Here is a 13,913-nt window from a genome sequence, read left to right as displayed (position 1 = left end):
CCCAATTCGTCCCTGTATTCTTAAAGCTGCATTATCCATCCTTATTTGCATTTTGGTGAACCAAATTGGTCCCTGTTCAAACGGCTGTTAACAGCCCCGTTAATAAACACCATGTGCCAGTCACGTGTCTAATAACTGGTTAAAAATAAAGAATTCCCAAATTGATTTCCAGAATTAAACCCTAATATCGTTCGTTTCCTTCTGCTCCTCAAATTCACCTGATTCCTCCTTTGAACTAATGGCTGTTTATTGTGTTTGTGGCAGCAAGGGAATTATTCGCACGTCTGGTACTTTGAGGAATCCTGGTCGCCAATTTTATTGCTGTTCTAGAAAGGTAATTAGCTACTTTTTTACAATTTTTTGTTCGTCGATTAGCCTTATGTCACAGATAAGTGACATGTTAATTGTTAATTTACAGGTAGGAGGGAATTGTGGCTTCATTGTATGGGTGGATCCTCCTTTGGAAGATATCATACAACAAAAAGAAGTTGAATTGCTAAGATGGAAGAAAATAGCTTTTTTTAGTTGGTTTTGTTTAATTTTGTTTTGGTATTTTAATTAGATTGTATCTGAATTGTAATGGGATTAGTTTGATGACTTATGTAACTGACGATTTGCAATTGAATAAAAATTTATGTTACTGTCATTGTTACTCAAAACTCTCATGTATTTTGATTAGTCAATCGTATTGTGATTGGTTTTGTTACTGTCATTGTTAGTCATTATATGCAGTCAATTGGATTGTGATTGGTTTCGAATTAATTTATGTTGAGCAGTCAATTGTAATGCAAACTGACTCTTACTCAATTGTTATTTGTAAGACGGATTTGGAATGTATGCAAACTGACCATTACAAGTGTAGTTGTTGTTGACCAACACAAGTCTCAATTGTAATTGTTGTTGACAGTTTTTCACCATTACAACTGTTTTGCATACCTAAATTACAACTGTTTTGCAGACCATTACATATTGACTGTTTTGACATAGTTCACCATTACTTGACTGTTTTGAACATAGTTCACCATTACTTGACTGTTTTGAGGATAGTTGACCAAAACTTGATTGTTTTGAGGATAGTAGAACAGAACAAATGACAGTTGACCATAGTTGACCAAAACAAGTGTAATTGAATACCAAATACCACAGTTGACCATAGTTGACCAAATCACAAAATTCATTATTCATTATTATCATTATAAGTAAATGACATTTAAGCTGCAATAACATATAAGCTACCATAGTTGATCATAGTTGACTAAATAACATATTCATTAATAAAAAAAAAACATGTATTAAAAAAGATCCATTCAACATTCAAACAAAATCCATAAAGTACCATTCAACATTCAAAAAAGATCCATAAAGTACCATTCACCATTCAAACAAGATCCACAAAGTACCAATATCAAAATAATAAAAACATCCAAACAACAATTCCAAAAGATTTCAACAATTAAAATGATTAAAAATGATAAACACCATGACTTAATCAATTATTATACTGTCACCAACTTGACTTTCACTTTGACCAACTTGACTTGTACTTCCATTTGCCTTGTCACAACCCCTTCTATTATGACCTATCTTACCACACTTTTTACATGTTTTTCTTGTCCCAGCTCTTGATAACTTTCCATTCTTGACCATGGGCTGCTCTTGTGCACTCTTGTTTCTTTTTTTCTTTTCAATAGCATCCTCAACTTCATTAGCACTTTTGGTCCTTTTCTTTTTAGGCCTACCTGCTCGTCTTTTATGAGGTGGAGGTAATATTATAGTTGGACAATCACTCTTTGGCCATGAAACAGAACCTGTGATAGGTTCATCACCATCACTAAGTTCTTCACTATCATTGTTTTCACACAACATTTTACCCTTAGTTGCAAAGAAACTTGAACTTAAAGCTAGCTGATTATCAATCTCATCAATCAAACTTCCAGAAGCTAAAGATGTTTCATTATGAACTCTTCCTATAGATGAAATCCCATATTCCACATACACATCAAAGTATTGAAAGTTAGGAATGTAGCTTAACATCTTGACTACATCAGATTGACTAGCTAAAGGATATAGTCCAGCATCCAAATCACTTTCAGGTTTTCTGAAATAATACATAACATCATCCCCAGCATACCCCAATTCCTTTAAAATACCATTTAGCACATCAAGAGAAAATATAGAACATTCAAGCAAATCAATTGGATTCATCAATCCACCAACATAGTTTCGTTTAGGGTTACAGATGAAGTGACCTTGATGATGAACATTAATGGAAAATAGTTCCTTGTATGCATCTGAAATAAAAACAGAAAAAAAAAATTCAAAAATTGGATGTAACAGTACTTTCTGATCAAAACCAATGAAGAAAAAAAAATACAGATAATTCGTTACTAACCATAAACAAACTTGTGATTATAATCGCACTCTTCAGGTCGTTTAATCCAACCATGCTGCTCTGACATTGTTGTGGAGAATTATGATGTTCAGAGTTTGGTGAACGTACGTATGAAACAAAATAAACCCTAAGTAGAATATGAAGCGGTTTATAGACACGTGACTGGCACATGGTGTTTATTAACGGGGCTGTTAACAGCCGTTTGAACAGGGACCAATTTGGTTCACCAAAATGCAAATAAGGATGGATAATGCAGCTTTAAGAATACAGGGACGAATTGGGCTAAATATAATAAACACAGGGACGATTTTGGCAATTTTGTCCCCGATAAATATTGGAGTAGTATTTTTATATTTTATTTGTTATTTAACACAATGATAAAAACAAACAACACCTTAAAGTTAACACATCCACATGGTATACTATCATTTTTAAATATTGTATAATGTTAAGAATAAGTGAAAAACATAACTATACACGTTTTATACAAGTATTATTATAATCGTTTAACATACATGATACATGTAATTTCAGTAGTATCATTTATGCAAATTTCATATTAATCTTCAAAAAATATTATATAGATTTTACACAATTTTCATACCCTTTAAATATATATTCCGTATATTAAAAAAATTATAAAATGTTATAACATTTTAACAACATACTTATAAAAACATACTTATAAATCCAATAGAATTTTGCACACAAAATTCGTGAAATGATTTATAACTTTTTTTGGGTAAGCGAGGAAACTCTCCTATAACGGGCACATTGGCTCCCATAAAAGGTAATGATTTATAACTTTATATACACACATGGTTTCAAATAGAAAAATTCATGGCAGTAATTTAAATACAAATATTTTAGTATTTATTAATCACAAAATCATCATCATTTATCATTTAAACAATTAAACAAACACAAAAAATATGGTGTAAACCTGTTATTATACGATACGACAGAATAGAAATGGAAATAGAAAGTAACTGGACCTAAGGAAAAACAAGCCCCAATTACAACCATCTTACTAAATCCAACCCAAACCAAAGCCCAATTCAGTCAGGGTTTCACTTTCACTTTAAACCTACATTTTCGTCAAGACCTTTATTTTTCATATCACCAGTACCATCGCCGGAGGAAAATCAACTTGAATCAATGGCGCCAAAACAAAAAACTCCTCATGGTTCACGAAACCCGGATCTCATCAGAGGTATTGGCAAGTTCTCCCGCTCTAAAATGTACCACAAGAGAGGTTTATGGGCAATCAAGGCCAAAAACGGCGGCGTTTTCCCCCGCCACGACAAAAAACCGGCCGAAGCTCCGGCTGCCGTCAAACCGCCAAAGTTTTACCCCGCTGACGATGTTAAGAAGCCGCTTGTTAATAAGCGCAAAGCTAAGCCTACTAAGCTCAGGTTTGATCGATGATTTATATTGAATGTGATATTTCTATGTGTTTTATTCTTTTTAGGGTTTTGATGAAACGGTGGCGTTTTGATATATTGTAGGGTTAGTATTACACCAGGGACTGTTTTGATAATATTGGCTGGGAGGTTTAAGGGGAAAAGAGTTGTGTTTTTGAAGCAGCTTACTTCTGGATTGCTTCTTGTTACTGGTGAGTGTTCTTTGTAAACATTTGTTCATGTATTAAATTATAATTTTTGATGTTTATTAACGAAATTCTGGAGATAGAAATAGTCGTTTAGGGCTTTGGAATTATGATCGTTGTGATACTTTTGTTATTGCTATTTGTAGTTATTAGTTAGCTTAAATGGGCTTTTAATCCCGTGTTGCTAATATGTTCTGTGTGAGTTTTGGATTAAAAATGTAACTTAATACAGTATTACAAAAATTGGATTCAATTGCAGATAAATTGTTTTTAGATGTCTGTTCTGAGCATTCATAATCAGTCCAAAAATTGGTCAACCCTTGGTCAATGGGAATCGGTGAAAATATTGATTAATCGGTCAACATGAATCTTGGATTAATCGGATTACTTAGCATATCTCGATCAAAGTCAAACTTTGTCAACATCCGAATAATTCCCAAATTACAGTTTACTCCCTCCAAGGTCCCAGATGATTAGTATTCAAATGTGGACTCTCTTTATAGGATGTTCGATACTTAGATAGGGTATGAGAATAACAAATATTGAATACTATTGTATAATTATGTAGTATATACACTTGTATCTTTATAGTGTACCTTTTTTTTTTTTTTTTAAAGCAAGGAAAGGTTGATTTGTGAGAATTAAGCTCATTTCAATGATAATATACCATATAGTCAGTTATATGTTTGTAAATGGTGTATGGTTTCGCAGGTCCCTTCAAGATTAATGGTGTTCCTTTAAGAAGGGTTAACCAATCATACGTGATTGCCACCTCAACTAAGGTTGACATTGCTGATGTAAGCGTTGAGAAGTTTGATGACAAATATTTCTCCAAGCAAGTCGAGAAGAAGAAAAAGAAGGGTGAAGGAGAGTTCTTTGAAGCCGAAAAGGAGGTTTGCCATTTTCCCAACTTTTATCACGATATTTCTATGTTAATGTGAAGTTTGTTTCTATGCATTATAAATAATAATATATAAATAAATAAATTCTAATTAGTTATACTCTTTAATTGATTATTGTCTGAATGTTGAATTTGTGTAGGAGAAGAACCAGTTGTCACAGGACAAGAAAGACGATCAGAAGGCTGTTGATGCAGCATTGATAAAAACAATTGAAGCTGTTCCTGATCTGAAGAGTTATTTGGGTGCCAGATTTTCTTTAAAGGCGGGCATGAAGCCACACGAACTTGTTTTTTAGATAAGAACATCTTTTAAGATTTCAGAATCTGTTTGCATATGTAACTTTCTCGTTTTTCATCATACCCTCGTTGGACCAGATTTAAGATTAATATTTTTAGTTGTACTTTTGGGTTGTTGGACAAAGAAAACTTTATATAGTTACCCGTTTTAACGGTGTTAGAAGTTTTGGACATTTACTTGAAAATATCCTGAGTTGCTTTAGGGATTAACATCCATTTCTTGTGGATATCTTTGCTGCTGTGGTCCTTAGATTTTCATAATCATCAACTTGATCATGGATTCATAATTTAAAGTAAAAATTGTTGTCGGGTAATCTGTTAAAACAAATTACTCTGTACCTTTTATACTATGTCAAAAATGGATGTTCTCTAATTGATATAACTATTTATAAAAGACAATACGCCGTTAGTTCTTAATGTAACGTGGATGATCTTAATGTTTAAAATTGTTGTGCGGTTGAATTTTTTTTTTCTTTTTTTTTTTTGGCAAAAAAACAAAAACTTTATATAAAACTTGAACTCAAAAAGAGACAAGAAACCGAGCAAACAAAGAAAACCACCACGACAGAGGATCGGCGACAGAAAAACATAACCAAACCAAGACAAGAAAGACGTTAACTCAAACCGAACATCACCGTATTATTGTTGCGCGGTCGATACCTTACTATAATGAACATTAATTAAATCCTGTTAAGTCACCTCACATACCTCACATGCCAAGCACATAGAGAGCATTTTTGTCATTTCATCATCCTTCATCACCTGTATCTTCATCTCAATTATCTTCATCTGATCATCTTTATGTCCCTACTAGAAATCCTTAACCTACTTCTTAATTTTCAATAACACCTACAATTTACAAACACCACATCAAATCAAATTTTTAAGTTCTACCAAATTAGAATTTACAAGGGTTATGTATACCAAGTTTTTAAGTATGAGGGTTATATCTAACTTTTTTGTACATCTTAAAATTGGTTTGGGTTATTCAGGTTAATTATTGCATATTACGTTAAATCCAGATTATATTATTTTTGTTCGGTGAAAAGTAATATCGGTTTCCTGAAAGAATAAAAAAATAAAAATAAATGGTTAGCTATTACTGTGGAGGGTTGGCTCTTAATATATACATTTCCTAAAAGTTGTACGTTGAAACTAATTAAATCATTTTAATTTTAATGTGATTAATTGGATAATGGTGGTACGGAGTGTTCAAAACCGGATATCCGAAAATTCGGATATCCGAAAATCCGGATAGTGGATTTGGCCATCCGATATTCGAATCCGAAATTTCGGATACCCGATTTTCGGATACCCGATTTTCGGATATCCGAAATTTCGGATTCGGATATCGGATTATCCGAATATCCGAAATTTTCAAATAAATAAATAAATTTGATATGTTCCTATACTGAAGAAATAACCAAATCTAACTTCATTTTAAGAGATTGGAAGTATCAATTAACAACGGAGTTCTAAGTACGTTGTACCTATTCTAGCAACGAACATTCGGGTTATTTTGATTTTTTGGTGTTAATTATCTCTTCGTTTCTATGTGTTGTTTGTTGCTTATATGTGGCATGTATGTGATTGATACAGAGTATAAGTTAGTTGAAGCCAAAAAGTACAAGAAGAAAAATTGAAACTTTAATAGTTAAAAAAATCAACCCACCTTGAGGAATTGTAAGACCAACCCCTATGGTTAGTTACCCGTCCGTTACCCGCTCATTACCCGTCATTACCCGTAATGAACCATAGGCACGAGCTAGTTACCCGCTTCCACCATGGATTTAACGGAAGTATGAAGGTTGGTTATAGTAATTGTGGGTCCCAATGGCTTTTTATTGTTTGGACTTGATGCTTTATTGCTTGTACATTGTATATTAAGAGGAGTATTTTTTTAGCCATTATAGGGAGTGTTTAGTTATGGGTTAGTTAAAGAATATTGGTGTTGATGTGGCGGTGATGTGGAAGGTTAAGAGGATGAATAGTTTAGTTACGATAGGGAGTGACCTAATAAGTAGTTGAGAATCACACTCACTGTTGCAAGATTAAAAAAGATTGGTTCAGATCATTTACTTCCGAGAATCGAGATAATATGAGTATATGACGATTTGGAGGTTTTAAGATCTAGAATTAGTCTGGCCATATCTCTTATTCTCTTTGAAATTTACAGCCCATTGCCTCATTATAATGATAAATTTATAAATATCATTTTAATTATTAATATATATTTTCGGATATTCGGATATCCGAATATTTTGAAAAGTCCTATCCGAAACCCGAATCCGAAAAATCAGATATCCGATTTTCGGGCATCCAAAAACTTGAAAATCCGATTTTTCGGATATTTTCGGATCGGATTTTCGGATTATTCGTATTGCGGATTCGGATTCGGATATTAAGAACACCCCTAATGGTGACATATGTTTGGGACTGTGATATATAACATTAAAAATTAGTAAATCCACTATTAAATATTTGTACAATACAATTATATAATACATAAATGTGGTAGATTTATCAATTTAAGTGATGGACATATCAATACACATACGTTTGTGTAGCCGTGGACGTATATGTATTGTGATAATGAAGGTTTATTTTTAAAATTACATAAATAGGTTCTTTTGGTATCTTAGTTTCTATACAATGTTGGTGATTTTAGTGTCATCCAACATTATTTTGGTTAATTGGAATCTACGTGAAAGTAAGAGTGAGCTAGTTATACTTAACAACGGGTTCGGAGAGTGTGAAGTACACACCCGTAAGAGTTGGCTAGACACTGTCGCGAATATAGCGGGGGTCAAATCTTGTTCTTGTCTTATCCCGAATTAGGATTACGTGATACCCGAGGCTTGTAGGGTCGAAATACTTAATCGAGACAGTGTTTACACGATTCAATAACCAATCAGATTATCAATTACAACCCTATTTCCTAACAAACTGTATACGATGTCTCCTAATACAACTGGATATGATGTCTCCTAATACAACAAATATATCTAAAAAAGGATACTTGATAATAGACAAATTTAAAAATTATATAACAAAAAGAAAGTCACTATCGAACTTTTTAGTAAGAAGGAAAGGAAATCGTCAAAAAAATTGTGAGTTCACGAGTGTTTTTAAGTGGAAAGGAAAAGCAATGGAGAAATATAATAAAATGTCATTTTCGAGTATGTTTGAAAAAAGAAAATGAAAGGAAATCAACGAAAAAGTAATAGTGTCCTATCCATTGGTTTCGTTTATGTGAATCACTTAGGAATGGATCCCGAATGAAAAGTGATTGAGTGTACTCTGCTTTTATTTGTAATGTTATCACAGTGTAACAACCCAAACCAACCCGCGAACAAACCACGTGAAAATACAAAATAAAAAATTTTTTGCTGCACAGTGAACTGGCGCGGCGCGCCATTCGGGTCTGTCCGGAAAGTCTCAAAATGCTAAAAAGATTGACTAGTTCCCGACACTTTTAGACGAAACGCTTTTTACCATACATCCAAATATGTAAAACTAACTTGTTTCAAATATAAAATCAATGTTTTACAAGCGGGGCCCACATCAGCCGTTTTACGAGTTTAATACAATTTACGAGTTTCGACCACCAAAAAGTTTAAGTTCCAAACTACACAATGAGCATGGCGTTTGGGATTAAACTACCCAACTATCGGTCAAACTCCACGAGCTACTAAAGCCAAAAGCGTCCCCTAGTATCAAGCGGGATCTCTAGTCCAAAACGATGCCCTTACCCTTGTCCAAAACCGAACCTATAAAATGGTAAACAACGAGAGGGTATGCAAAGCTTAGTGAATGCAATAATTATACATACATATATATAACCCATCTATTTGCAATCACAATTACCGAATACCTTGTACGAACTTGAAACTCAAATTAGCATAACATCATACCCGAAATACTTAACAAGTCGCACATTATCACCAAACCGCATTAACATATACTCAACACAATATATTTAAACAATATGCCAAACAATCAACAATCTCAATATGGTTAACCATAACGCTATGGTGCTACCGGCTCGTGGTTCACACCATACGCAATTGAGTCATACTCTTTTATAGTGCTACCGGCTCGTGGTTCACACTCGATGCTACCGGCTCGTGGTTCACATCTTAGTTTATAGTGCTACCGGCTCGTGGTTCACACTCGATGCTACCGGCTCGTGGTTCACATCTTATCGCACACATGTCATGGCACTACCGGCTCGATGGTTCATGCCATAACACCCACAAATAAACACGCCATATACACATACGTATAATTACTCCACTCACCTTAGAGTCTTCGTGAAAAGATACCCGAGCTTGCGAAACCTCAAAGTAACGTACCTATCACATTATACATATTATCAAACGCAAACTCAAGTCGGTCAACCAATTCTTTCACCATTCCTAAGTCATTTTGACCCAAAGTGCAATCCCAACCCATTTTGCACCATTAACCCTAATAATGGGTCAACTTCACCAAAAACCCTAACTCTAGTCAAATATGGTCTTATTACATTTTTAAATCACCAATTTAACTCATTTTCACACATGCAAGACCACTTAGGTCATTAAAGACCCATTTGACCCATTTCAAGGTCAACACACCCATTTGGGTCATCCATGCCCAATTAACACCCATTTACATATCATTGAAGTGTTCTAGTACTTTAACTAACTAATTAGGTTCATAAACATAAATTAACACTTTGAAAACCCTAATTAGTTACCTTTGAGTCTACATGACCCAAAATCACCCAATTCCCCCAAATTACTAGCAAGTGGGTTTTGTGTGCATCACTAACCCAAACCCTAACCCTTAATGCAATTAAAGTAAGAATCTAGGTTTTAGAACTTACCAACACAATCACTACGTAGCTAGCGACTAGATGAACGACTTTAGAACTCGCACTAAGACCCGATTCAACCTCCTTTACCCTTTAATGAAGCTTTCTCTCTCAAGAAATGTACTCTCTCACTAGAATTGAATTGGAGAGGATAAGGTGGTTGTGAATGGAGTTAATGAGCTCCCAAAACTGATCTAAGGCATTAAATTCGGACCCCAAGGTGATTTTACCAAAATGCCCTCAAAATATCTAATTAAAAAGAAAAGGGGAATCTGTCGCAGACAGATGGCGCGGCGCGCCACATAGCCGCGCGGCGCGCGACCTCCCAGTTCAGCATCTTTTGTCCTTTTTAATTATGTGCAACAAAAACCCCAAACTTGAGTAACTCATATACACATATGTACACTACGAATATTCGGATCTTACAACTCTCCCCCACTTATTCGGATTGCGTCCTCGCAATCCAAGCCGCATGACTGGAACTAATAATAATAATATTAATAATAATATTAATCTTAATAATAATAATAATAATAATAATAATAATAATAATAATAATAATAATAATAATAATAATAATTTAAATAAATAAATACTTACGGAGTAAAATTGAGTGAGGAAACAAACTGGAACCAAATCGAGTTTTTATAGTATGTGGCCTGCTACAGTACCCCATGCGATCGCATGGGTTTTCAGTGTTTTTGCCATGCGATCGCATGGCCGCCTGATCCGCTTTTGTTTGCTAGTTCGTCGACATAAAAATATTGTAGCAATAGTGTTCACTGTAGCAAATAGTGTTTACTGTAGCAAATAGTGTCTTACTGTAGCAAAGTCGTTTTTACTGTAGCAAATAGTGTTTTACTGTAGTAAATAGTGTTTTTCGAAAACGCTGTAGCTTTTCGGGTACTGTAGCAATTCGAAAATATTGTAGTAAATTAGTGTTTTACTTGTTCATTTTAAACGTTTTAGTTAACTTATCTAAATATCAATCAAATGTTACTATCGTTTACTAAATAACTTGAAATCAAATATATCTAATTCTAACAGTTAATATTCCTTATTATTGTATGTGTCCAAATTACGTTATTTAAACAAACACTTTACCATTTATTCCGAATACTATTAAAATGAATGATTTCCCAAATCAACGTGGACCTCACAACAGAGACCCGTAATAATATCATAATCCTTAAGGGACTCAATAAATATCCTTTCATTCAATCGTTTGGCATAATCTTTTAACTCCGTTGTTAAATATATAAATCAGATAATCAAACCAATAAGTTTAATGCACAGTATCATATACTCCACACTTTGTTACGTTTTCAAATTATAGTATATGTATCTATTTACATATAATTGTTCGCGAATCATTGAGAACAATCGAAGGGTAATTGAATAGTTCAAAATTTTGAGATTCAACTTCATAGACTTTGCTTATCGTGTCGGAAACGTTAAAGATTAAGTTTAAATTTGGTCAGAAATTTCGGGTCATCACAGTATCTTCAAATATATAGTCACAGCAAACACATAAAGAAGCCATCAAAAAGGACTATACCAGCTTCCCTTCCTAAATGATCACTTATCATTACTTATATAACTTCGACACTCATCTTCATTCTTAACCTAACACACAAAATCATCACTAAACCACTTGCAGATCGAAATGATTATGTATTTTTTTTTATCCTTATCATCCGTTTGAGCATCGTGAAGCTTCAAATCGTTGTTAGAATCATCACATAAATTCAGATCTCAAAGTCAAACTTTGGTGCTTTTCGGTCAATTAATAAATTAGAACAATTTTGTGATTGTTAGATGTTAAAAACTGTTGTCGAGGGTTCGTATCATGATTTCAAACACTTTTCATGTTGATATCATCATTAGATACATCATGGATTTTCAAATCAAATTGTATGTTCATAGTCTATCGTCATTGGTTCATCTTTTATTTTGATATGTGGTGTTGTTTTTAGACTTACATATTCACAGGTTAAGTGTTAATCGCTACATCTGGGATATTTTGCAATTGATTTCAAGTGTTAATCATAACATATGATAATTTTAACAAAATCAGGACATCTGCTTTTCATCTTCAAACAGGAAGAACATATTCCCGAAATAATTTACAATTAATTGTTTCAGAATCATTACTCTGCCTTTTTTTAATTATAGAATCGGTGTTGGTGTTAATGGTTTTTAAATATAGAATCGGTGCTGGTGTTGATGGTGGCATAACGAAGACTTTCATGGAGTTTTTATACATTTAATTGAAGATGATGAAGAGGTTATTGGTGCAATCTTTTAACAAACTTTAGGGACCAATTGTGTAATTTTGACTGACGATCGTTAATGAATTTGACGATGTTACCTTTTCTCCGAAGTTTTTAAAATTAAAATCCTTTTCGGGCATCTTTTTTTGGGGGTTACCTTGATTGTCAAATTTGACAACATATGTTACCTTTTCGGGCCATTTGCCCAAAAAAATCCACTAGGGGCAAAATCAAAAAATCCAAAATTTTTGAACTGAAAATTACAAATCCATTGAGCGCGGGCGCCCCACCCTGCCCCCACATATTTCCGCCACTGGGTGAGGCAAAACACAAAAGCAAAATTTAGTACTCACATTTGTCGAACACTTAGTTTGCATAAATTTTTAAGATGTCAGTATGAATATTGGCTTCGCCCACGACGCTTGCTAGTCCAGATTTTTTATGTGCATGTGCAGGTTGTCTTCGCCCCTCACATATTGCTTTCATCCTTGGTTGAGTGCAAGTCCCATTGTCTTGACCCTACTATGCCTTTGAGATAATTATACTTCGTGATTTGTCTTGATATTTGCGATTTGCAAATGGTTCTTTCTTGCGATTTGCCCATCAAGGGTTCAAAATGCCTGAACCCGATTTGACATAGCTTTTTCTTTTGATTTAGTAATTTGCAATCACAGCAGACTACTTGTGATTTGTGAAGGTTGTCGCGAGTTATGGGTAAATGTTGTGGTCTACAAAAGACTTGCGATTTGTGACTTCACTTTTGCAAAAAAAAAATAAAAAAAAAAAATTTGTGATAAATTATTATAGAATCGTGATTGTAATGACATTTGATGAATGATTAAGGACGGAATCCCGAGTTTTGGCCTAAACACATGGAAATGTTTGTGCCTTTCTAGCAAATCACATTAACAGTGGTATGTGTTGTTATGATTAAATTAAATAGCTTTAAAATTTTCAAGACATAATATACTCATTTGGTAAGTAAAACAACTATATTTATGTAATCAAGTAAATGGGAAAAAAAATTATTGTTCAAGTTAGCAGTGAAGAGTGATTATTTTTACTTACTAACGTTTACCTTAGCTGTTTGAATATTTTAAAAAGGGCAATATCATGAAAATTCAGTACTCATTTCGTACATTTATCACTTGGAGAATATATAAAGCCTCGAGAAATAGTCGGCTTATATTAGATTTGTATTGGTTGATTTTAGATGGCTTTGCATTGCATTTAAAAATTAAAAAGTTCATATAAATCAGGTCTCTAGTCAAACAAGTACAATGATTAAATATGGTCGAAGACACCAAAATGTTGGAGCAATGAATCCAAAAAATACGTGCAACGATCGTGATGTATTCTTAAAATCATTGCAATGATCAAAATTTGGTACTCATAACATGCACTTAGACTCATGGAAATATTTCATGTTGGTTGGCTTTTAATTGAAGTTTGAGTAATTCTTGGCTACGTAAAAGAAGTTGCTAAAAAGTAAAAAAAAAAAAAAAAAAATTATCATTTCAAGTGCTCGCATGTTTTTTAATTTTTTTTAAATTTTTTATTTTTTTATTTATTTATTTTTTTTG

General features: G+C 33.5%; 1 protein-coding gene across 1 annotated transcript; it reads left to right on the top strand.

Annotated features, from left to right (window-relative positions):
• The first annotated feature begins 3,495 nt into the window (after positions 1-3,495).
• LOC139852144 (large ribosomal subunit protein eL6-like) lies at positions 3,496-5,370 on the top strand. Its single transcript, XM_071841371.1, has 4 exons — positions 3,496-3,807; positions 3,901-4,007; positions 4,713-4,894; positions 5,043-5,370. Exons 1-4 carry the CDS (start codon positions 3,551-3,553, stop codon positions 5,196-5,198), a joined length of 702 nt encoding a protein of 233 aa, XP_071697472.1. The 5' UTR covers positions 3,496-3,550; the 3' UTR covers positions 5,199-5,370.
• Positions 5,371-13,913: the final 8,543 nt, after the last annotated feature.

The sequence above is a fragment of the Rutidosis leptorrhynchoides genome, chromosome 6, assembly GCF_046630445.1.
Source record: "Rutidosis leptorrhynchoides isolate AG116_Rl617_1_P2 chromosome 6, CSIRO_AGI_Rlap_v1, whole genome shotgun sequence".
Lineage (NCBI taxonomy): Eukaryota > Viridiplantae > Streptophyta > Magnoliopsida > Asterales > Asteraceae > Rutidosis > Rutidosis leptorrhynchoides.
Note: the sequence above shows the minus strand (reverse complement) of the source record. Positions and strands in the feature narration are given on the sequence as shown.

What these genes read in the sequence shown, in the direction of transcription:
- LOC139852144 (XM_071841371.1), top strand. Translation starts at nt 3,551, where the DNA reads ATGGCGCCAAAACAAAAAACTCCTCATGGTTCACGAAACCCGGATCTC. An exon ending in TGGATTGCTTCTTGTTACTG is followed by an intron (nt 4,008 to 4,712) that starts GTGAGTGTTCTT and finishes ATGGTTTCGCAG; the next exon opens with GTCCCTTCAAGATTAATGGT. An exon ending in TCTTTGAAGCCGAAAAGGAG is followed by an intron (nt 4,895 to 5,042) that starts GTTTGCCATTTT and finishes GAATTTGTGTAG; the next exon opens with GAGAAGAACCAGTTGTCACA.